This window comes from Quercus lobata, chromosome 10, assembly GCF_001633185.2.
Source record: "Quercus lobata isolate SW786 chromosome 10, ValleyOak3.0 Primary Assembly, whole genome shotgun sequence".
Taxonomy (NCBI): domain Eukaryota; kingdom Viridiplantae; phylum Streptophyta; class Magnoliopsida; order Fagales; family Fagaceae; genus Quercus; species Quercus lobata.
This window is the reverse complement of record NC_044913.1, coordinates 65,818,201-65,841,756: the sequence shown is the minus strand read 5'-3', so window position 1 is coordinate 65,841,756 and position 23,556 is coordinate 65,818,201. Positions and strand designations below refer to the sequence as shown.

Here is a 23,556-nt window from a genome sequence, read left to right as displayed (position 1 = left end):
GTGAGGTTCCAAATAAGTGTGTCCATGAAATGAGTCAATGTGTGAAATTATTTTTTTCTTTTACTTTAGGTTGACTAGGGAAACTACATCATTCATATCTATTCATAAATCTGATGTTGCATTTCTTAGTTACTTCTAATTACCTGAGCACCGCATATTGTATTGACAATGACGGCACTTTGGGAAGCTTGTGAAGGAAGTCTATTTGATATTTCCTAATGTCTTATCAATTATTTTGTAACAGTGAGGAGAATGTAAGAGCTGCCCTTGGTAAATGGGAATAACTAACAGGGCAGTTGAAGATGTAATGGACAAAGTGCGAAATAGACATTATCAGGTTCGGACAGCTGCCTATGAGTTGCTTCCTGTTGGCTTTGTATTAGTTCTGAAATCTTGGTTAAGATTAGTGAACAACTTCATAACATATATGCAGTTGGCATGCACCTTGACATTTGTAGCTGTGAATGGAACATCATGTGATGCTGGGATTAATCATCCAAATCAATATTTCAGTGACAGTCAAAAGGTCCTGCCATCAAAGGTAGTTCCTCTGCTTTGAACTTTAATTCTCTGTAATTGTCTTCGTGTGAACTTCTAATCAACCTTGCAAGGAATACTTCAAATCTGCATGAACAAACTCTGTTTAGTGTCCAAATCCCCATGATGCTTTGCTTTCTTCTTGAGTTATTGTTGTGAAATTTTTTTTTTTTTAATTTTTTTTTTCTTTTTGCTTAACATGTTTATGTTGCTTATAGTTTTCCTAAAAACAGTCACAGGTGAAAATCTTGAGGTAATCCAATCCCTCTCCCCATTATTGCCAACAAAGAAAAAACAAGGGTAAATGTGAGACGAGAGTCAATTTCTATGAATTACAATGAGCATTATTATTTTAAAATTTCATATTAAAAAATAGAGTATATGTGAATTTAAAATGATCAGTGATATGCATGTCATTTATATAACCTAGCAATAATGCTAGCTGGAAGGCATAACAATATAGGAGCCGGTGATTCCAATTAATTTAAGACTGAATGCGACAAAAGCTACTTCCATGAGGAGGACCATTTATGAACATGTATTTATTATAATTTAGAGCTAATAGTATTGGTTTTAGTATTGGCATTGGGGTTTGGGTAACACAGGAGCTCAATCAGTTAAAGTTACAAAGAAAAAACAAAAAAACAAAAAAAACAAAAAAAAAAATCCCAGTGTTCACATCTACCCCACATAAAAGGAGGCCAAGTAGTTAAAAAAAAAAATTACAAAAACATAAACAGAAATTTTTCCCTTAAAAAGTTCTAAAAAGCTCATTTGTAGAAAAGAACAACAATTGTGAGATTTAAAAAAATAAATAAATAAAATAAAAATTGAGATTCCCAGCGAAACTCGAGTTTATAAGATCGAGAACCAATGAGCATCAATGCTCTGTTCACACAGAGAGGTCCGAGAGGGTTGCTCTGTTTTCCTCTGTTTTGTATAGTGGAACTCGAGTTTCATAGACTCGAGTTCCACTGGAAAACTTTTTTTTTTGTTTTGCTCTGTTTACTTCAAGAGGTCCGAGAGGGTTGCTCTGTTTTGCTCTGTTTTTTCCAGTGGAACTCAAGTTTCATAGACTCGAGTTCCATGGAAATTTTTTTTTTTTTATTGTTTTGCTCTGTTTTCCTCTGCTCATTCCTGGAATCATTCACTGGGGAATTTTTTTTTTTTCTTTTTTTCCCTGGTCATGCAAACAAACCAGAAACTGAAATGTGTGCATGCACTTGCTGAGAAATAGAGATAGAGAAACTGCGAATGTAATCCATAAACACTCATTGAGAGACAAAGAAGCTAAGAATGTAAATACACGTAAATTACATCAAAACGCGTTCTCAGTACGCACGAAACTATAGAAACTTTTACGCTTTCTATATAAACATGGTTTTACAATGCAAATGCAGTTACATTGCAGCAAAAGGCATTCTCAATATCAACATTCTAAACATGCCCAACCACACTTAATTTGTAGTTCTAACCATACTACTGAAATCACAATCTTCATAGAGATACATTGAATAGAGATTTACAAGTACATTCAACAAAAACCAAAAAGTTCACATCAAGCCTATACAATGTAGTCACTTTTCCTAAGATCAGCGGTCCGCACAACAAAAACATCGTCCTTGGAAGCATGCCTGAAAAACGTAGAGTAATCACGTTAGGAGAGAAGATAGTAAACATTAGGTCAACATGGAATGAACAACAAATATTTAATCGATGCATAAGTATTTGCCATCTACCTACCTAGTGTGGAACATGACCGCTTGTGGAAGCGCCATGGGACTGTGAACATTTTCTGCGGTTATGCCCGGAAGCATGACACAGTCCACATGTCTGCTTGGGCTGACTTTCTATCAAATCTGCGTCCTCTCTCTGCCATCCTGGTTCTCGATCCTTATTCCTCACTCCATCCATCTCATTCCTTATTCTCGACTTCACTGGTCGACCTTTGGCCCGCAACAATGCTGGATTAGGCAACCACTTTGGCCCTATGGGATCCCTCCACAATGACTGCGACTTAGGAACCACAAATGCATGCTCATAAGTGTTAATGGCATTGTTCAAACCATAACACGGGTGAATATATGTGGTCGAATCAATATGTAAATAGTCGCATACTCTAATTGCATGTGAACACGGGATCCCTATGTTTTGCCATTTCCCACAACTGCATGTTCTTTCCTGTAACCGAACTTCATAACTGTGGTTTCCCCCTCCTGCACTACACGTGTTGAGTTGGGTAACTACTTGAAATATCAGCTCTTCATTGCTAAATGGCTTGAGATAATGTTTCTCAGATTTACGCTTATTCCCATCCCACTTGGAGAAGGCATATTCACTCCATTTCTTACCCTCTGAGAACTCAAAAAGGTATTCTTTGCGACGGTCGTGGAAATATTGAACAAGTTTGTTCCAAGTGAACTCAACCAACGTGGCAATAGGAAGGCCCCGTGCACCTTTCAGTACACCATTGAAGCACTCTGATATATTGGTTGTCATTGCCCCAAAACGTCTCCCACCATCATGTGACTGGGTCCACATATCCACAGACTCGCCCATTAGGTATGTGTATGGAAGATAATCTTGATTCTTTTCCTTGCCATCCTTCCCCGTCAACTTCTTCTTATTTCTAATGGCCTCAATTTCCGCCTGCTTAATGGTCTCCATTATGGTATAAAATTTCACTACCTGACTAGCATATCCGACTTTCAACGCCGCTGACTTTAGAGTCGAGTTCTGAAAATGTGTGTTAAAGTTGCTAGCAACATGTCGAAGGCAATATCTATGAAATACCAATGGTCTTCCATCATCCCTTCTAGGCCAGTTTGCAATGGCATTTTTGATACCGAGATGTCGGTCAGAAATTATGCAAATGCCTTTGTTAGGTATCACGTGGCCAATCGCATCTCTGAGGCATTGTAAAAACCACCTCCAACTAAACCCTGACTCAGAATCCACAATAGCAAAGGCAAGAGGGAATACCTTGTTGTTAGCGTCGGTTGCCATTGCAACCAACAACTTTCCCTGATATTTACCATACAGATGGGTCCCATCAATACTAATAACCGGCTTGCAATATTTGAATCCATCAATGCTTGGACCGAAAGACCAAAACACATAATTCAAAAATACTGTGTCATCTTCACCGGTGGATGTGGTACGATAGAACACCTGGGATGCTTAATTAGGGTAGTGTGATCCTCACATAACTTAAGGATGTCATCTGCAATAAATTTACAACTCATCATTCTACCATCATTTCGCACCCCAGTCCGTATACACATGTGAGGACCCTTGTACACGGTGACCATCCATAGTTTGTGGAACTTGGGCTTCATGACTGCGCAGACATACCACGTGCATGACTCATCCACGCATTTCACACAAAATTTTGTCGTGGTTGACCTACTGATCATAAAATGTTTGTTTTCCTTAAGGGCACACTTTGTTAATACGCTTTGCACCACCACTTTATTGGCAAAAGTCAAACCTTTGCACAAATTCATCCCTTCCCTCCAAGTAGACACAAATGGTGTCTCAATATGTGAAGGATCAACCATATTTTCCCAAGTATTTTCGAAAAATGACAAGGCCAGTGGTGAGTAAGTAGGGATTGTGTCTGTAATGTTTTGGACACTAAGAACATTGTATGCATCAGGTTGACTACCGTCCAATGTCTCATCGTCATCAATGTCCCTCTCAAAGTCCCTAAAGTCCCCTTGTTCAATCCTGTCTTTAATCTCATCTCTATCGCCAAAATCTTCACCGTTAATGGCAATATTTTCATCAACATAGTCATCATCATCATTATCATCCTTATCCTCATCCTCATCATCATAATCATCATCATCCTCATCCTCATCATCATCATCATCGGCATGACCATCTTCATCGGCATGAACATCATCATGCTCTACATGTGTAAAATTCTCATATTGAGCATCCGGAACTGTAACTTGTAAACTTGTTTGTGTTTGTTGGATTTCCTCAATACTAACTTCTGCACGTGGCTCCAACTGTATGTACAACTCAATGTTAATTACTTTAGGTATTCTCTCCAACTTGTCAAACATGATCTTCACATGTTTGTCTACTTCTATTGCCATATACTTGTAATTAATCCGGTGCTTCAAGATTTCATTTGGCATGCGATAAGTAATGTGTATGTTGTGCACAGCAGGGTTCTCACACAACTCTTCCATAACCATCATCTTCAATTCGTCAAGGGTCTTCAACCTACAATCAATTTGGGTATAATAGGTCTTTATACCCGGCCCTTCAAATGACAATCCCTTGTTTGCATTGGCATTCTACAACGGACCACCGTGGTATATGATTATATCAATTTCAGGTATTGTGAACCTGTTAAAGTCAAGTTACTATGTTAGTTAACAAACATTTTCAAGTTCCCTGATCTAAAAGAAACTTGAAGTAGGTCTTTAACTTTCTAATAAAAAGATGCGGCCAAGAAATTTTTATAATTTGCTTTTCATGATACATACAAACTGAATATTTTTTCCTACAATTTCGGCTGTAGTACGACTATATTTAACAATTGGACATATACAAATCCATCTGTCCTTCCTATATACAAGAGGCTAATTACAGCAGCATGGTATGAGAGGCAAACACATGTAAAGCAAAAGATAATTGCAAACGCAATTTTTTGTAATACATACAAAATTGCAAAAGATAATGGGGGACTAAATAATTGCAAAAGATATATCATATGATTTTGTAACACAAACACAACCACATTTTTTGGTAACAAATACAAACCCCCCCCCCCCCACAACAAAAAAGAATCGAGACCTTTTCAGTATTTCCAACATATTTTATGCTTAAGACATTAGTATCAACTGAAATCCCAATGAACCATTTTATTAGATTCCAAGACTACCTTTAATAACCACATCAGAGTGGACCTTTTAGCCTAATGAACACACGATACACACTCATTACAAATTAAATCTACTTCAAGATTATGATTGTTCTCAACAAAAGCCCCTTCGAAAATGAATAAGAGAACCTCTGCTATTCTGTATAGACCACTTTGGTAATGATTCCATGAAAAGTCGTTACAAGATTAAAGTCCATCATATTTTGTTCATACATACACATCTATATTAACCTGTACTACAAGTAGATAGCATATTTTCTAACCTTCTATCAAAAAGAAGTAGAGAGAGCTTATTATTGAACAAAACGGAAGATACCAGAACCTTGATTACCTTAAATATGCTATTTAATGCTATTGGACAAATATTTACTTCTTACATGCTTGAAAGCAGGTTAAAGTTGATCTTAAGAGGAATTTCCAATACGCTAAGGCTGGCAGCATGTTTAACCCATTAATCAAATACAAAGAACCATCTAGTAGAAAACTACAACTAATACCCATGGACCGAAAGACACTGAGAACCATTGGAAAGTTTTCTACAATTTAATCAAACACTTTTACTCAACCATTATTTAATTCTAATCCATAAACTCATATTTTTCCGAACATTTTTAAAGCACAAAAAAAAAAAAAAAAAAAAAAAAAAAAAAAAACCCTTGCAATTTACATATATATCTACTCATCTGCAAATTTTGCAAGCATGGAAATCCAATGAAAGTTATTAATTTAATAGAGCAACATTGAAAAAAGTTACACCAGGTGTAATATGAGCTTATATATCTTACATATGTTGGTAAGTCAAAAGCCCAAAATCCTTACAAATAAATAAATTTTGTTACAGCTCAGAATAAATCAGATAACAAAACTTAAAACAAATAAATTAACGCAACGTTTGGCAGCACAAAATGGGAACATGAATTGTGATAAGAAGTCAATAAAAAGATTTAAAGACACTAAGAACCATTGGAAAGTTCTCTTAGTGGCAAAACCCATACACAACTAATACCCAACTACAATAACAATCAAATCAAAAAACCCTTACCTGAAATATGAAATTGTTGAGAGGGAAGAGCAGTGAGAGAGGCAATGTGGTGAGTGAGAGTGAGAGGTGTGAGAGTTAGTGAGGTTGAGTGTATGGGTGAGAGTTGAGGATGCTCTGTTTTTGGGTGAGAGGTTAGTGAGGCTGAGTGTGGACTGAATAAAAATCCTGCAGAACGCGTTATTAATTTAGTCCCAGGAGAAATCGAGTCTATAAGACTCGAGTTCTGTTCAAAATTTAATTAAAACGATGTTTGTTTACTTAAATCTCGAGTCTTATAGACTCGGTTTTCACTACGCAAAAATCGAGTCTATAAGACTCGAGATCTGTTCATACTTTACTAAATACGGATGGTTGTTTTAATTCAATCTCGAGTCTTAAAGACTCGGTTTTTAGCACATTGAAATCGAGTCTTTAAGACTCGAGATCTGCGTGGCAGTTTTTGCCACCTCAGCAGTTCAGAACAACAACAAAGCGACTTTATAACACTCGCTTTTTACTTAAATCTCGAGTTTTAAAAACTCGAGATGTTACTTTTCTTAATTCTTTCAAAACATTCCTAACTTACTATTTTGAATCACTGAAGACATCTGTTCTGCACAAAACCTCCTGTGTAGAGAGTGTTAGCAAATGTGTTATACGGGCTGAGTGTTAAGAGTGTTATGTTTTTATAATTTTGCCCAGTGGAACTCGAGTCTTATAGACTCGAGTTACTTGTATTTTTAACCAAATTTATTTTGTGCACGTGAAGTCCTGTGTCTTTATTTTGTAATTTTATTTTGAGGATCTCGAGTCTTTAAGACTCGAGATCCTTGTATTTTTAACCACATTTAACCAAATTTATTTAATTTATTTTGTTGTCTGTTTTTATTTTGTGGATCTCGAGACTTTAAGACTCGAGATCGACATAATTAATCTTCACGTGCACAAAATAAATTAAATAAATTTGGTTTAATAAATTTTGGTCAAAAATACAAGGATCTCGAGTCTTAAAGACTCGAGATCCAGGTGGCAATTTTGTCCAAGTCAGCGGGTAGAAAATAATGGAAAGCGAGTCTTTAATGGTCGAGTTTTAAGTGGATCTCGATTTTCTAAAACTCGAGATGCTATTTTCCTTTATTCTCTCAAACGTTGTCTAACTTACTACATAGAAAGCCTGAACAATGTTAGTCTGCTCAAAACCTCAAGAAATATGGGTGGAGGAGTTTTAAAGAAAATAAGAGAGAAAATGGGAAAGGAGGGAGTTTGGTTGGGGAGGGGAGAAAATGGGGGTGGAGTTTTCTCCCCAGGCCCACCATTTAAAAGGAAAAAGTTTTCTCCCTAATTTGAGAGAAAAGTGGGGAGGGAGTGGGTTTGATGTGAATTACCCATCTACCCTTCTCTTTAGGTATTAACATTGCCTCTTCTTTTTTTCTTTTTTGGAAATGTTACCACTAATACTGCCTCTTTCTCCTTCTTCTTCTTCTCCTTTTTCCAAGTATAGTCACACGTTAGTTGGCTCTTTTTCTTTCTTTTTTTTTTTTTTTTTATATGAAACTCAACATTTTTTTTTATTATTAGCTATTTTTTTGGCTAGATGTTTTATTAATTGTGTTATTTTGTAGTAATTAAAAAAATTATTTTTCATGTACTAGGGGCATAAAAGTAAATTTATATAAACTACATTTTCTTTCTTCTCACTTTTCTACTCAACCAAGCAAAAGAGTTTTCAATCTCTATATTTTTCTACTCCCTCAAACCAAACAAATAGAGAATGATAAAAGATGAGTGGAAAATAGAAAAAAAAATGGGTGAGAAGGATGTTTGGTTGGGAGGGGAAGGAGAGAGAAAAATGATGGGTAGTTAAACAAATAGCCCAAATAAAGAATACTACTTTTCTAAAACAAGTACAAACAAGTTTGCTAAGCCACTTTGACTACTAGCACCAAAACACTCCCAACACGACACACTCTCAAACTAAGAATTATAGGCCTTTCTTCAACCATCTGTTTTCTCTAATAACAATGGGATAACTAGTAAAGGTGCTGGATGATCAGTAACACGAAAATTGATGGTTGAAGAATACTCAATCACTCAAAGAAGTTCACTTACCATATATATATATATATATATATATATATATATATATAAACGGGATAATTCGATAGTTGAGAATGGGGGATTTGAAACTTAGACGTCTTTGTTAGAAGCGGAGGTGTTAGCCAAGATATAAGGCTCTTGGCCTATCACACAAATTTAATACACCATGGCCTCATCCCTCTCATACACAGGATTGCAACCCACAATTGAATCAATATTTCTGCATTATAAAGATTAAGAAAAGAAAAGCAAATATGTTTGAAAAGAAATGATCTTATGGTAAGTCGATTCATTAATATCAAAAATATCACAAGTGAAAGACAACAATTTCATCTCCTGCTCAAACATATCAACAATAGAGTGGGCATGCAAGCTAAAGAGCGCCAGACCTCATATCCATCAGAATAATACATTCATAAACACACATATATAAAACTACTAAACTTCACCTTGCAAGAGATGTACAACACTGCTATATGTAAAAACCACAAGTTCAAGTGCCTATTTATCTATTATTCTAATAGACCACTACTGATAAACAGACCACAGCTACCAATATGACCACTCCTACCAATGTCGCCTCTATTCCTGCACACAAGAAGTAAAAAACTTATGAGCGTCGCAGCTTTGCAGGCACAAGAAAACGCAACATATAAGTATTTTCATAATATATCTAAGTCACAGGTTGGTCTGTTATGAACATTAAGAAACAATAATCTAAGGGAAAATATTTTGGTTTCTCTTTCACTATCCTTTCCTTACCTCTCCCTAGGTGCAACCAAATAAGTGTAAACTCTAATCTAATGGGGTGCATGCTCCAAATGTTAATCTTGAAGGTTATGAAAATTAGGCAGGGATGTTATGAATCCAATTCATATGGGTGAATTTGAGACAGATGCGCCAGGTGAATGGCATTCTAAGGTAGAGTTGCTATTGTCATCATAACTACATCCCTGATGCACATCCTTTTGAAGCTATTTAACTATTACATGAAAATATAGATTTATGGGTTTGTCATGTATTTGTCACTAGGAAATTGTCAATGCACACACTTGTATACATATGCATCGAAATATTCCTTCATTTGTTCCATTAAATTGATGGTAACAAGGCACCGCTTATTTTTCTTCTGACATGCACAAAAGACACAATGTTTATAGGACAGCATTGTGAATACCTTTGCGTCTAATGCTTAATGGCAGTCCCACAAGGCCACAGCTTAATTCTTGTGCAAGCATAAGAACATTAAAATGACTTATCAGTCTAGTTGGCATAAGAACATTAAAATGACTTATCAATCTATTTGGCGTGCTACTGTTGGATGGTATTAACTTAGGTCATTGCACACTTGTAACCATGGACACCAAGTAAATCAACCATTTTCTTAACTAATACATGGAAAGAAGAGGCCTATATTGTCAGAAGAAGGCATAGAAAGAGAAGAGGAAACTGTTTAGATGATGCATGCAAAAATATGTATACCCTTTCATACTAAAAAAAAAATAAAAATTGCATAAGACATCAATAGATGTATCTATATGCCTCTTAGTAGGGCCTAACTTACCTCGTCGTCGTTGTCATCATCATCACCACCATCTTCTTTGTTCTTCTTGATACGGGTAGTACCACCCTCCTTGGTGATGGGCAGCTTCATTGGTCCAAAGGGTGTATCCACATTAATATTTCCTTTCATGCTGTAACCAGTGCCTTTTCCTCTAATCATGTCCCAAAGTGCAGAGCCAAAGTCCTTAGGCCTGAAGGTGATGGGAATATCAATATAAGTGATTCCATTTTTCACAAGATTTGCAGATTTTTGGAGGTCTACAGATCCAATGCTCTCATCACACAGCCAAACCTCATAGTCTAGGTCATTAAGCCCCAAGTCAAAATCATTCTTATTTTCCAGTTTCAAGTGAAGTACTGCAACAGTTTCTTCAAAGGAGAATCTGTCAAACTTTATTTTCTCAATATCAATATCAGGCTTGTAAGGTATAGGGATCTCTCCAGTTTTCTCAAGTGGTAGAGTTATTCTTCCAAAAACAGGCACATCCACAATGAGATCAACCTTGATCCTATATGGAATGATGCTTCCGGGCTTAATTTCAGAATATGTGTTTTTTATGTCATCATAAATCAGAGTAACTGGTATTTTGACAGTCTCCTCACCATGTGCTTTGATCGTTCCAGCATCTGGGATCAACCCTGAAATAAGTTTCCTTCCATCACTCTCAATCAAGTAGTTTATGTCAATCAGAGGGATAGGAACTGGATTTGGGTTCTTTATGAGAATTTCAATGACAAACTCCGCTTTTTCAAGATTGATAGAATTGATGTGAAGCCCTGTCACATCTGCAGTTGGCTTCCCAAATCCAATAGCTCCTTCAATCTTCTCGCCAATGTCATGAATGAAATCCTTCACCTTTTCAAGAAAACCACCTTTCCCTTCCTCTTTATCATCCTCCTTGTGCTCCTTGTCCTTAACATCCCTTTCAGCAACTTCGGGTTTGTCATCCTCCTCGTGCTCCTTGTCCTTAACATCCCTTTCAACAACTATGGGTTTGTCATCCTCCTCGTGTTCCTTGTCCTTAACATCCCTTTCAACAACTTCAGGCTTATCATAGGATGCCATGCCTTCATAGAAATACAATTCCAAGGTTAAAAGAATTAGTTATTAAGATTAACCAGGATACAAGAAGTAACAAGTAAAGTAGAGAAAACGGGCAAGAACTAACAAATGAAATAAAGGCCACTGCACTTGAAGTAGCAACCATAGAATTAAATTCTGTAATCAACTTGCTAATCACATGCAATGCATATCGAAAGTTTTTAGATGATTAGAGTATGTATAAGAACACACATGATTTTATCTATGGGTAATGCATGATATATGGGCTCAACGTTCATTGTCACGTAGAGGAAGGACCATCCGATCTGATACCATGATAAATTAGCAATAGTCCCAAAAGTTTAAGTGGTTAGAAAATCGTGACAATTTAACCATAATTCTAACAGAATCATTACTCAGTTTATAATTTTTTTAAAAACCATATTAACTGCAAAAAATATAATCAATCTGGACCATCCAAGTTGTTATACAAATAATTGTCAAACCATTTAATACCAGATCTTGACTTACTATTATAAAAGAAAATGCAGATCAAAACAATGAAACAGATAACAAAGGTTTGATCTAATTTGTCAAAAAGTTAACATGTTGGTAGCAATCAATTCAACTTTCAGAGCAACATTCAAAATAAAAAGGTATTTATTAAGCAGAACGAAGTATTATAATATCTATCATATAAATGTTGGAAATTTAATCATACATTCATATTAGATAGAATAAGTAGATCTAAAACTAGGATCTAGATTAGATCTGCATCAAATTCCATATGATCAGAGATTGAAACGAAGCAACAAATTGAAAAAAGTTACAGATCACATAATTTATTTTAGAAAAAGTGAAAAATAATCGACAATAAACGAAAATGAAAGAGTGATCAAAGTAGTAGGAATGTAAAAGAAAAAAAAAAAGATCTATGATAAAACGAAACCGATCACAGCAAAATATAGAGTTGATTATAAATAAAGTAAAATAGAGAGAGAGGAAAATATATACCTGGGAATTGAAATCCAAAGGAATATTTGGAAATGGAAGAAATTAAAAGGCAAAAACAAATGGGTTTTTTCAGGTTTGGAAGAAAAGCAGAGGAATCACAAAACAGAGAGACAAGTTACATATGCATGTAAGTGTCTGTCGGAGAGTCACTGACACCCTATTTATGGGACCGACTGGCTAAGCCTTAAGCCTTAAGCCTATTCAAATTTGGGACACGTGGCAATCCAGCTTAGCTTTGCCGGAGACCTATCTGGTCTGGTATTCATTTTTTGGGCCCCACCTTTTATTTTAAAACATTATGATTATGATTACGCGGCCTGTCCGTGTTTTTTTTTTTTTTTTGTGTGGCCTGTCCGTGTTGACAACTGTGATCGATGCTAACTCAATGATATATTTTGTTTTTCTATCAATATATATTTTGTGTTATGTTTAAATGTAAACGCATTATTTTGTAAAGCTTATATAATACTATTCACTCTATAATATTACTAGAATCACTCTTTATATTTTTATGAATTCGATGATAATTTGGACTTTAAATACGTGCTTGTTATCTTATTGGAGTATCTTTTTTTTTTATCATTTTAAATTTTTATTTTTGTAATTATTTATTTTTTTTTTTTTAGAAGGATTTTGTTATTAGTTTGGGTAAATAGATAATGTTGGCTAAAATGTTAGATTAGTCTTTAAATAAATCTTATTTACTTGTAGTAGAAAGATTAAGTTTCTTTCAAATTTAAATTTTAGGTTTTAACTTCTAAAATCATCTATTTATATTGCTTGTTGTTAAATAAATATTATAGTTGGTTGAGAAATCTTATTATTGAGAGAATAGTGAACCACATGTTCAAGAGAATTTCTTATAACATTTTTCTACTTGGGGGCTTGGGATGATTTGAGAAACTTTGGAACAAGTTTAAATTCTATAGTTTTATCTAGGTTTAACCGATTTATCTAATTAGCTAATTTGAGCATTCGAAAGTTACTTGTGCCTAAATATTATTCTGGATGCTCAATAAATCTACACAAGGAAGGTCGGAAACATGAGTTTAACCACCAAGCTAATAAGCACCTTATTTCCAAATGATTGATTTACTACATAACCACCTTGAGCTGTGACTCTTGGTATGATATAGGTCATAAATTTGAATCTTCAAGAGTGACAATGTGATGCATATTGTTTCGACTTATGGACTATTGTCTTCATCACCTAAAAATCACTGGTATTTTGGATTGAACTAAAGTCAAGCTTTGGCTCAACTAACTTGAGCGAGCACTTATATATTGTCCCCATTCTCATCTAGGCTCCTAACCCGTTGATTTCTCAATGAATAGAGGAGTTACTATAACCATGCTCACAGCCGGCTCTAGCATATAAGCAAGAAAGGCAGTCGCATAAGGCCCCGGGTAAAAAAAAGGCCCCCTAATTTTAACCAATAGAGTTATTTTATTCATTTTAATATTATTAATTAAGCCTAAAATATTAGCCAATAAATAAAATAGTATTTTTTTACGAAAAAGAAATTCTACTTTCACAATATTTTTCACAATAAATTCTAAATAGCAGGATGTTACTGGCTGTTATTGGTGGTTAAAAAAATAATATCAATGGTGGGTTCAAATTAGAACTAGTAACAATTTAACACCTAAAATTTGTTGTGAAAATATTATGAATTTAGCACTTTTAAAAAAAAAGAATAATACACAAAAAATTTCACAAGATTTTTCATAACAATTAAGTTGGCAAATTTTTACTAATTCTTATCTAAGTCCACCACTGACGTCACTTTTTTACTTACAATTATTAATCTGCCACATCAATAGGTGTGAAATGTTTAATCAAAGTTTTTGCGTCTACAAACATTCTAAAAAAAATATTCTAGGTGGTTCATACTAATTAGTAATTTTGCATCTAACAAGAGAATAGAGTTTAAGCAATATTTAGATTATTTTTTTTAAAAGTCATTTTTAAATATATAAAAGGTCTCAATTCTTTTTTCGCCTTAGGCCCCTCAATGCATCAAGCATTCATGCTTAAATAAGAAGGTAGCAATATCTTTTCTTTTTTTCTTTTTTTCACTATTTTTCATCCAACCAAAAAAAACAAAAAAGAAAAAAGATTTAGAACATTAGCCTCATTACACAAACATGATAGCGATAGGTAGACTTTGTCATAGATTGGCACGTTGGTCGTTTGCTGTCATATGAAAATGAAAAACAAAATATATCATAAACGACATGTTTGTAGACGTTTTTAATTGAAAGATGGGAAAGTCAAACTCTCCTGGAATCATATCTGACCTAGGGGATGTATACTATTTGGCAAAACTGAAAAGTCAAAACTCTTGCCTCTTGCTGAATACCTCAAAAAAAAAAAAAGCTAGATAAAATTTTCTACTTTTCTATCATTTTCCTTCGGTTTCGTAGGCCCCAGACAGATGGAAAATATTTGGTGTAAATAGCTGCTTATTTTAGTGAGAATCCAAATAGCAACCTTAATTCCTGGGAGTTTTTTAATGGTTGCATGTTGCCGAGCTATTAATCCATATATATAAATACCAAATACTACTAACCAAATGCTTTGTTTTCAATCAATCTCTTTGATGTTTCATTTATTTTGGCTGAAAATGAATCGTTCTTTTATGAAAAGCAGAATCAAAGTGATTGTTCTTCTCTATAGTTTCTTTGAACCCTAGGGGGAGGCTCTCCAAAACCCTAGCCACTTAGTAGAAAGTCGTGCTTCCTCACTCCCCTAGTGAGTGTCAAGTTTATTTCTCTTTCAATTATGAAAATGCTCTGTTTTCAATCAATCTCTTTGACTTTTTTAAAAAAAAAAAATTTATTTTAAGAATTGTTATTTAATTATTTAGCTTAATGGTAAAACTGAAATTAATTACTAATAAGTAAACCCCTCTAATTTTTTTTTAAGTGAATTCATTCTTTCACAGAAATTCAAATTAGGCAAAGAGAATAAAACTAATTACACGTTATTAAGATTAACCAGGATACCCTTTCAAAAAAAAAAGATTAAACAGGATACAAGAAGTAACAAGTAAAGTAGAGAGAACCGGTAAGAATTAACAAATGAAATAAAGGCCACTGCACTTATACTAGCAACCATAGAATAAAATTTTGTAATCCACTTGCTAATCACATGCAATGCATATGGAAAGTTAATAGATGATTAGAGTATGTATAAGAACACACATGATTTTATCTATGATTAATGCATGAAACATGGGCTTAACGTTCATTGCCACTCTGAGGAAGGACCATTTAATCTCATACCATGATTAATCAGCAATAATCCCAAAAGTTCAAGTGGTTAGAAAATTGTGACATTTAACCATAATTCTAACAAAAGCATTACTCAGTTTATAATTTTTGTTTTAAACCATATTAATCAATTTGGACCATCCAAGTTGTTATACAAATAATTGTCAAACCCATTTAATTCCAGATCTTGACTTATTATTATAAAAGCAAATGCAGATTAAAACAATGAAACAGATAACAGAGGTTTGATCTAATTTGTCAAAAAGTTAACATGTTGGTAGCAATCAATTCAAATTTCAGAGCAACACTCAAAATTAAAGGTATTTATTAAGCAGAACGAAGTATTATAATAATCTATCATATAAATGTTGGAAATTTTATCATACATTCATATTAGATAGAATAAATAGATCTAAAACTAGGATCTAGATTAGATCTGCATCAAATTTCATATGATCAGAGATTGAAATGAAGCAACAAATTGAAAAAAAAAGTTATAGATCACATACATTTATTATAGAAAAAGTGAAAAATAATCGACAATAAACGAAAATGATATTAGGAATATTTTTTTTTTTTTTTTAAAGATCTATGATAAAACGAAACCGATCACAGCAATATAGAATTGATTAAAATAGAGAGAGAAAAATATATACCTGGGAATTGAAATCCAAAGGAAATTTGGAAATGAAAGAAATTACAGGGAAAAACAAAAGGGTTTTGAAAAGCAGAGGAATCCAAAAACAGAGGACACGTTACATATATAAGGGCATGTTTGGAATATGTATTTAAACACATGTTTTCAGTTTTAAAACAAGTAAACAACATTACACGTATTTTCACACACTATTTCACCCACACGTATTTCCAAAAAATACAAACAACGTTACTAGAACAATATTACCAAACGGGCTAAGTGTCTGAGACCATCTCCTGGGACGGGAGACTTAAGCCTGTTCGGATTTGGGACACGTGGCAAACCAATGTAGCTTTGCCGACCTGTCTTTGAAAAAAAATATATGAGTAAATCAGAATTAAAAAGGTATTTTGTATCTTATGTTATTAAAAAAAAAATTAAGGGTGTGTTTGTTTCTATGTAAAATGGTTTCCAAGTGTAAAATATTTTCAGGTGAAAATATTTTTCGGAAAAGAAAATATTTTAAGGTATTTGGTGGCATTTTAAAAAATACTTTGAAAAATATTTTTTAGTGTTTGGTTGTGTTTTTGAAAATACCATAGAAAACACATTTTCTACTTGTTACTCACATTTTCTCACATTTTTTCAGCTTTTAAACAAATATATAATATCATTTGTCAACAGAGAAACACAAAAGAAACAAAACCCAAAAAAAAAAAAAAAAAAAAAAAAATTCATCAAATCCGGTCAATTTGAGAGAAGAAGGAAGAGAAAGAGGTGACTGGGTTCGATCTAGAGGCGAGATCGCGTGGTGGAGGCAAAAGCAAGATTGTGCTGCGGAGGCAACTGGGTTCGATCTAGAGGTGAGATCGCGAGGCGGAGGCAAAGGCGAGCACAATCAGATCGGGTTCATCAGAGATGGGTTTGAGGCGGCGCGATCAGATCGGCGATGGGTTTGAGCGGCACGATCAGATCGACGATGGGTTTGAGCGGTGCGATCAGACCAACAGGGCCATGGGTCGAGGATTGGATCTGGGCTTCACCGGCTATAGCTCTCTCTGTCCTTCGGCTTGGGCTTGGCGTGAGTGATGAGAGTGAGTGAGGAGAGAAATTTTCTGAGGAGAGTGGAAATGGTTTGAAGGTAAAATGAAAGTGTAAAATGATTTACGAGTGTGGGATGGGTATTATACAGTCAACGGAAATGATTTTCCATTTGACCATATTTTCCATGCGCAACCAAACACACGACAGAGTGTAATTGTTTTCCCGAATCCATTTTCAGCCTAAACAAACGCAGCCTAAGGCAAGTCGGCAAAGCTACGTTGGTTATTATTACGCGGCCTGTCCATGTTTGAAATAAAGTATTTTGTATCTTATGTTATTAAAAAAAATTGGTATCAAATCATTACGCATCTTTTTTTTCTTTTCTTTTTTGAGTAAATCATTATGCGTATTTTGTTGTATTGAAATCTAATAGTAAATAAGAGACATGTGTACATAAATAACTACCCATTAATACGTTTTTAATTTGCCAGTGAGGTAGTATTTTTTTACTGACAAGTCTCACACATTTTGATACCATTGACATGGTATCATTTGATACCAAATACCTCTCTTTGCCTTCATTAATGCAATTACACTTTGTTTGTTTCAACATAAAATATTTGCAAAAGTAAACACATCTTCTTATAAAGCATATATAATAATATTTACTCTATAATATTACTAGAGTAGTAGGATCACTCTTTATATTTTTATCAATTCAATGATAATTCTGACTTTTATTTGCTTGTTAACCTACATCTTTTTTATCATTTTAATTTTTAATTTTTGTTAATAATTTGGGTAAATAGATAATGGTGGATAAATTGTTAGGTTAGTTTTTAAATAAATAAATCTTATTTACTTGTAGTAGGTCAAGATTTAAGTTTGTATTGAATTTATATGTTATGTATATCTTCTAAACTAAAGTCATCTATTTATATAGCTTGTTGTTAAATAAATATAATGGTCAACAGAATTTCTTATATTTAGTGACTTATGTTTCAACTTGGGGGCTTAGGATGCTTTAAAAAACTAAGCACAAGTTTAAAATTCTACAATTTTATCTAAGCAACTTCAGCACAAGTTTAAATTCTACAATTTTATCTAAGCTTAATTAGTCATGTGACTTGTTAATTTAAATCTACACAAGGAAGGCCGAAAACATGATTGTGGTAAAGGATGAAGTTAACATTTAACACCCTAGTTAATTTAACCACCAAACTAATAAGCACATTATTTTCCAAATGATTGATTTACTACAAAACCACCTAGAGATCTTCAGTAGTGACAATGTGATGCATATTGGTTTTGGTTTGAGTTATGGACTATTGTCTCCACTGTCTAAAAATCACTGGTATTTTGGATTGAACTAAATTCAAGCTTTGGTTCAACTTACTTGAACGAGCACTTACTGTCCTTCTAACACATTGATTCCTCAATGGATAGAGGAGTTACTATGATCATGCTCAAATAAGAAGGTAGTAAAATCTATTTTTTCACTATTTTTCATCCAACCCAAAAAAAAGAAAAAGAAAGATTTAGAACATTAGCCTCATTACACAAACATGATAGGTAGACTTCTTCATCATGTCATAGATTGGCACGTTGGTTGTTGCTGTCATATGAAAATGAAGAACAATATATCAAATGACATGTTTGTAGACGTTTTAAATTAAAAGATGGGAAAGTCTCCTAGAATCATCTTTGACCCAGGGGATGTATACTGTGTGGACGAGATGGAGCGCATGCATTTGCCCCACTGGCCTATGGAAATGGAGTGGCCCCAAAACTCAAACTCTTGCCTCTTGCTGAAGACCCCAAGGTCAAGGTCCTTCAAAAAAAAGCTAGATGAAGTAGAACCCCACACCTGGTCACCCAGCACCAATGGTGGTGTAAACCTTAGTACCATGTCTCTGTCTTTATGTAAACACAGTAAACAAGATGCCTGAGGTGGCATTGGTAGCTCCATTGGCAAGAATGTATTCCAGCATTATGCATTCTGAAGAAGCCAATATTAATAATAATAGTAGTAGAAGCAACAATTATAATATCTTGGAAAAAAATGAGAAAAATTTTTGCTGACAGGAAGAGAGTGACCATTGTTGGATTCGCATCTCACAAAAGAAATTATGTATTCTGTACAGGTGGACTATTGCCACAAATATGGGTTGTAGGAAACTCCTGCTACCCTCAATGCATCACTGTTCTCCTCAATCATAAAGCATCAAAAAGAGTTCTAAACTCGTAAGTAAGGGAATTGAAGAGCAACAAAATGTATATAACAATTCAAAGTATTGTCCAAATGATTGTTTCAATAAATAAGGGTAGGGAAGATGGTGAAGAAGAAACTCTAACTAGAAGTCATCAGGGAGAGAATTTACACTGCAATACAGATGTGGAAAATACCAGAATGGATGATTACCAAGGGAAGCATCTGGCATATGTTTTCTTCGCATAAACGAGAAAGAATTGGGATATATACCATCCAAATAATGTAAGGTGTAGTTGCCATTTGCACAGCCAACATCGTATATGCAATTAGAAGGTTGTTGGCTACCTTTCCATCTGGTTATGTTGCGAAAATCAGAGCCCTTTTCATTATCCAAAAAGAATGCTTGATCTCTAAAGCTCCGTCTCTTCACCCATTTCATCATTGAAACATTTAGCTCATAAGAGCAATTGCATGCCAAATTTTTCTATCTATTTTACACTAAGAACTCTTTTTTTTTTTTTTTTACACTACCACTTTTCTAAAACACACACATTAGTTCATCTATTTTACAATCTATTCTATTTAAATAATAATATTTTTTAATTTTTTATTAATATTCTTTTTTTCCTATCTCTTTATCTTTTCTTTGTACTTATCTCTTTATATTTATCTTTATCTTTGTCCTTACCTGTCTTAGACCAATCTTTTGTCCCTCCTCCGTTTCTTCTTCTTCTTCTTCTTCTTCTTCCTTTCATGGCCACTTCTTCTTCTTCCTTTCACGTGCCAGATCACCTCCCCTCCACAAGCAGCTTCTTCTTCTTCTTCTTCTTCTTTCTCTCATAGTTAGATCAGCTCTCCACCACAAGCACCAATCTCCACCACAAGCAACACAAGAATCAAAACCCACAAACACCGATCTCTGTCAATCCACATGCATTGACTCCGTTGACCCACAAGCATCGATCTCCACCGCCAACATCGATCCACAATTATCAAAACTCATTTCTGTCAACCCACAAGCATCGATCTCTGCCACCAGCATCAATCCACAGGCATCCAAACCCATTTCCATCAACCCACAAACTTTGATTAGGGATGGAAATTTTGCCCCACCTAGCTTGACCCGCTCTTCCCTACTTCGCCCTGCGCGGGTTTTCCCTGCCCCAAAAAGGTGGTGGGGCGGGGATGGGGCAGGATTTTAGCCCCACACCACCGGACGAGGTAAGGATGGGTTTAGACTTTTTAGACCCAACCCGCCCCGCCCCATATTGATAAGGTTAAATTGTAAATTTTATTTACCCTAAAACCCTACTATTTAAACAAACATATCATTAACTTATTTTATTCTACCCAACAAGGTTTTCTGCCTCTTATTTTATTTTTTATTTTTTTCTCTAGCAAGGTTGGAAATAAGGTACCAATTTTAACATTTTCTTTTGTCTTTATTATAAAAAAAATTATATACAATTGAATTATTGATTTTGTATTATGAGATTTTTGTTTTTGTTGGGATATTGTCTTGTTAAATACTTTAATAATACTATTCAATTTTTGCTAAAAATTAGTTTGATTTGATGGAATAAATTTATTTGTAATTTCAAGTATATTTTTATTAACAAAACAGGTTATATTAAAAACCAATTGTAATAGTTATGGGCAAATTAACAAGAAGTAGAGTTTTATGAGGTGGGGCGGGTTTTCGCGGGGCCCTAAGAGGTGGGGATGGGGTAAGAAAATTTTCCCCGTCATGCGGGGCGAGGCAAGAATAAAGTAAGACAAAACCATGCGAGGCAAGGGCGAAAACCCCATCCTTCGAACCTGACTCGCCCCACCCTATTGCCATCCCTAACTCTGAACTCCGCCACCAACATCGATCTCCGCCGCCAGCATCGATCCACAAGCATCCAGACCCATTTCCATCTACCTACAAACTCTGATCTTCGTCACCAGCACCGATCCACCGATCCACAAGCAGCCAATACCAACACCAATCTCTCTCTCTTTCTATTGGTTTGTTCATGTGGGTGTTTTTATGTATCTCTGTGTTGATTTGTTTGTGTGTATCTGAGGAAAAAGAAGATGAGGAGAGGAGAAGAGAAGTCTGAGATTGAATTCATTTTGCACATGGAGAAGAGAGAGAAAAAAGTACGAAATTATGAAATTAATAAAATAATAGTGTATGCAAAGCTATAGTAACAGTGTATATATACACTATTACTGTAGCAAATGTGTAAATGTGTAAATATACACAGTTTTAGAAGGACTTATGTGGGAAGTTTTGTGGCTTAAATGTGTAAAATTCATCTCTTTTTCTATTATGTTAGAGTATACAAGAGTTGGTGCAAATGCTCTAAGGAATTATTATTCCCCGTAATAAATAACTATTACATTACATTATTACAGTGCCTATTACCTTAGTTTTAAAAATCAAAATGGTTAAAGAACTGAAAATAGGTTCGATTTTCGGTTGAACCAATTGAACCGACCTTTTTATCCCGTTCAACAGTCAGTTTTACCGAACTGGTTCCAAGTTCAGTTTTCGGTTGAACCAATTGGTCTTGTCCAATTTTAAAATACTGCCTATTATAGTTTACCAAAAATGCCATTAATTCATTCTTCTATGAAAAGTCAAATTAGGCGAGGAGAATAAAACGAAGAGTAAACATTCGGTCAGGCTGTGGCGTAAAACCAGTGTTTTACACCAGCCAATAGGAGACTGTCACGTCATCTTTTTTTTTAAATTTATTATTTTAATAAAAATATCTCATCATTCTCTCTCTCTCTCTTCACGGTCACTCTCTCGGTCTCTCGCTCTCTCTCTTCTTTCACTTCTTCCTTTTCTCTTCTTTCTCTCTCATTCTCACTTTTTTCTTTTCTCTGCCGTTTGTCTCCACCGCCACCACCTTGAAGGCGACGGTAGCCACCATCTCTTTTTTTTTTTATTCTCCATAAAAGATTATGCTTTACTCTACACTGGCTTGCTTTTAATGAGTCACTTAAATACCTCTCCAAATCAAACCAAAACCAATACCCAATCTGAGAGACAAAATCGGAGTGAGAGAAATAGAGAAGAGAGAAGAGAGAGAATCAGAGAGTGAAAGAAGAGAGAGGCCGCTGTTCCCAGCCACACACCACTCGCCGTCGACGTCGATCCCTAGCCCACAACCCACAACCCATATGCTACCATGGCCCGTGACCACTCCACCACCGCGCCACAACCATCGGACCACCCTACAACCCAGCAAAAACCCATGCCACAAAACCCACAACCCTCATGCCACCATTGCCACGACCAAGCCACCAGCACAGCATCGCCACCATTGAGAGAGATTGGCAGAGAGAGCCCTGATTTGATGAGAGAGGTTTGAATTTTTAGAGAGAGAAGTCTGAGTTTTTTGAGAGAGAGTTGATGAAATCCAGTCAACAACGATCCATGACTGGGTTTCCTTCAAGGTGGTGGCGGTGGAGACAAACGGTAGAGAAAAGGAAAAAGTGAGAATGAGAGAGAAAGAAGAGAAAAGGAAGAAGTGAGAGAAGAGAGAGAGAGGGAGAGACCGAGAGAGTGACCGTGAAGAGAGAGAAAATGATGAGATATTTTTATTAAAATAATAAATTTTTAAAAAAGATGACGTGGCAGTTTCCTATTGACTGGCGTAAAACACTGGTTTTACGCCACAGCCTGACCGAATGTTTACTCTAAAACTAATTACATGTTCATTTCTTATGTATAACTAATTCGCATATTAAAAATGGAGGGACTAGAGTCAAGATCGATGGTTAGGAACCAAATCCGAATGGAAATTAATTTGAAGTCACGAGATTTGGTGTCTAGGAAATATAACAAAATCCGAATGGAAATTAATTTGAAGTCACGAGATTTGGTGTCTAGGAAATATAACAAGATAATCAAGTTGACCACCAAAATGATCCATGCACAACCATAAAAAGGAGAGCCAATTGGAGTGTTAGACATTGCCTAAAATATGATTTGCATTAATGGCTTTCCCAACACTTCTCTAAACAATTGATGAGGTCGAAATATTATATCTTACTGTGAGGGAGACGGCATATATGCCGTGGGACCCACCTGCTGTGAGGGATATGACATATACGCCGGATACACAATATAACATCTCAATAGGGTCGACTAAATTTGATTCAACATGGTTCAAATAGTGAGAATAATACTTTCCTAGTGAGATAATCCCTGACT

The 23,556-nt window shown here is 35.0% G+C and overlaps 1 protein-coding gene across 2 annotated transcripts; it reads right to left on the bottom strand.

Moving 5' to 3' along the window:
* Positions 1 to 8,831: 8,831 nt before the first annotated feature.
* On the bottom strand, positions 8,832 to 16,124 carry LOC115965336. Of its 2 annotated transcripts, none has more exons than XM_031084530.1 (3): positions 16,107 to 16,124; positions 10,120 to 11,186; positions 8,832 to 9,143 (listed from the first exon to the last, which is right to left on the bottom strand). In XM_031084530.1, the coding sequence occupies exons 2-3, from the start codon at positions 11,182 to 11,184 to the stop codon at positions 9,138 to 9,140; spliced, it is 1,071 nt and encodes a 356-aa protein (XP_030940390.1). In that variant the 5' UTR covers positions 11,185 to 11,186; positions 16,107 to 16,124; the 3' UTR covers positions 8,832 to 9,137. The 2 variants fall into 2 exon arrangements, with proteins under 2 accessions (XP_030940390.1, XP_030940389.1); XM_031084529.1 differs by lacking the exon at positions 16,107 to 16,124 and adding an exon at positions 12,175 to 12,318.
* Positions 16,125 to 23,556: the final 7,432 nt, after the last annotated feature.